General features: G+C 38.2%; 1 protein-coding gene across 1 annotated transcript; it reads right to left on the bottom strand.

Annotated features, from left to right (window-relative positions):
* Positions 1-1,084: 1,084 nt before the first annotated feature.
* Positions 1,085-1,594, bottom strand: LOC107874482. The gene has a single exon (XM_016721260.1). The coding sequence runs from the start codon at positions 1,592-1,594 to the stop codon at positions 1,085-1,087; it is 510 nt and encodes a 169-aa protein (XP_016576746.1).
* Positions 1,595-1,851: the final 257 nt, after the last annotated feature.

Genomic DNA, 1,851 nt, shown 5'->3' on the forward strand with positions numbered 1-1,851 from the left:
AATCATTCAAGTTGTGCTATATTGATCACTAGAGTTCATTGGACTAGGTTCTTGGTGTTGCTGACTAAAAATTAAAAATGCAGGATTTTTGGCATTATAGGAAACTGTCCTCAGTTACCGCAACTACGAGTCAGGTTCGAGTTCATGTTTCCACAATTGCGGTCATGATACCTAAGGGTGATTCCGTTGTCAGCTCTGTATATTTAGATTCCATTCAATTTTAGGCTACTAGCATGTTCTACAATATGGGTGCATATGTAGATCATATGAACAATGCTAAAAGGTGGATAGATGTGCCCTTTAGAAAACAAATATCTTTAACGAAAGTTCATTTGGAAAACTATCAAACACTTTGTGTGCACATCTCATTTGTCTACATTTTCCAAACAAACATGGTTAATAAAGTTTTCCCATTTATATACACACTTGTTCAAGCAGCTAATATCTCACCCATATCAAGTAAGACAACATGGACAGCATAACAATCAAAACTTTAGGCCCTCTCTTAATTAGGCATTCTAGGGCATATTCTCATATATAAGAGCACATATTCATGACACTTACCAGAGTTGTGATAAAGGAGGGATGAAAGGATGTTGTTTGAAAGCTCACAAACTTGGCAAAAAATAAACCCAAATTATAGAGTACAATCTTGGAAGGGGTGTAAAGGATATGACTAAAGTGGTCGTGACTGCGGTCAATAGACCACGATCATAGACACTTGAGTGACAATGATCACGCTTAGGTACCGTGATTGCAGACACCCACATGACCAAGATCACACTTAGGGACCAAGATCGCAGACACCTACGTGGCAGCGATTGCGGTAATTGAGAGCAATTTTGCTTCCCTATTTTCCGTTGTTCAGTATTTTACTCAATTTTGACACATTTTTGCCCTTTTTGAGCTCATCCAATCCACTCCATAGTGACATAAATGCATGGGTTATTCATATGAAAAAGATGACATCTACCCTACAGAAACATAAGAAAAAGGATACAAGCCACTCTCATGGTATTTGTGGGTTGCCTCCCACCAAGCGCCTTAGTTATTATCGTGGAACAACGTCTTTCTTCCTTCATTCTCAAGGTGGGTATTCAAACTCCTTCTTATTCCTCTTCTCATTTTCAACATCCACCACGGATATTACTTGCAACTCCGTAGTTTTCTTTCTTGACTTGCAAATTTTGAAAAAGACCTCATCCATTTGCACACTAAACTTCATCTCCCCTATCTCTAGATCAATAATATCTCTCCCAGTGTCTATGGAAAGGCGGACAAGGATGATAGGTACATCTTTGTCCATTTTATAATCCACTACCGCAAAGTTTGCCGGGAGTATAAACTTATCCACTTTGACAAGGATATCAAACAAAATTCCCACCATTCTTAAGATGGACCAGTCTTCCATGAAAATTTGCATAGAGGACGATGTAGGGGTATCCAATCTAAGCTTCTTATAGATGACAAAATGCATTCGGTTGATGCTCGCACCAAGGTCACACAGAGCTTTTTTAAATTCATGTGTCCCAATTCTGCAAGGGATGGTGAATGCTCTAGGGTCATCTTTATTTTCTATAACCTTGTTATCCATGATAGCGCTACACCCATGAGTGACCTCAATGATATCACCTTCAATAAATTTCTTCTTGGACATCAACTTTTATATCAACTTAGTGTATCCCGAGATCTCTTTGATAGCTTCAAGCAATAGGATATTTATCGATAGGTTGCTAATTTTTTCATGAACTTCCTCAATTTGTCATTTTCCTCTTTTTTATACAATCACTGAGGAAATGGGGGAGGAACTTGGATTGTTGGTCTTGCTTCATCTTATGTCTTTTCAACTTT

The sequence above is a fragment of the Capsicum annuum genome, chromosome 6 (assembly GCF_002878395.1).
Source record: "Capsicum annuum cultivar UCD-10X-F1 chromosome 6, UCD10Xv1.1, whole genome shotgun sequence".
NCBI lineage: Eukaryota > Viridiplantae > Streptophyta > Magnoliopsida > Solanales > Solanaceae > Capsicum > Capsicum annuum.

Coding starts and splice junctions, on each gene's coding strand:
- LOC107874482 (XM_016721260.1), bottom strand. CDS start 1,594: ATGGATAACAAGGTTATAGAAAATAAAGATGACCCTAGAGCATTCACC.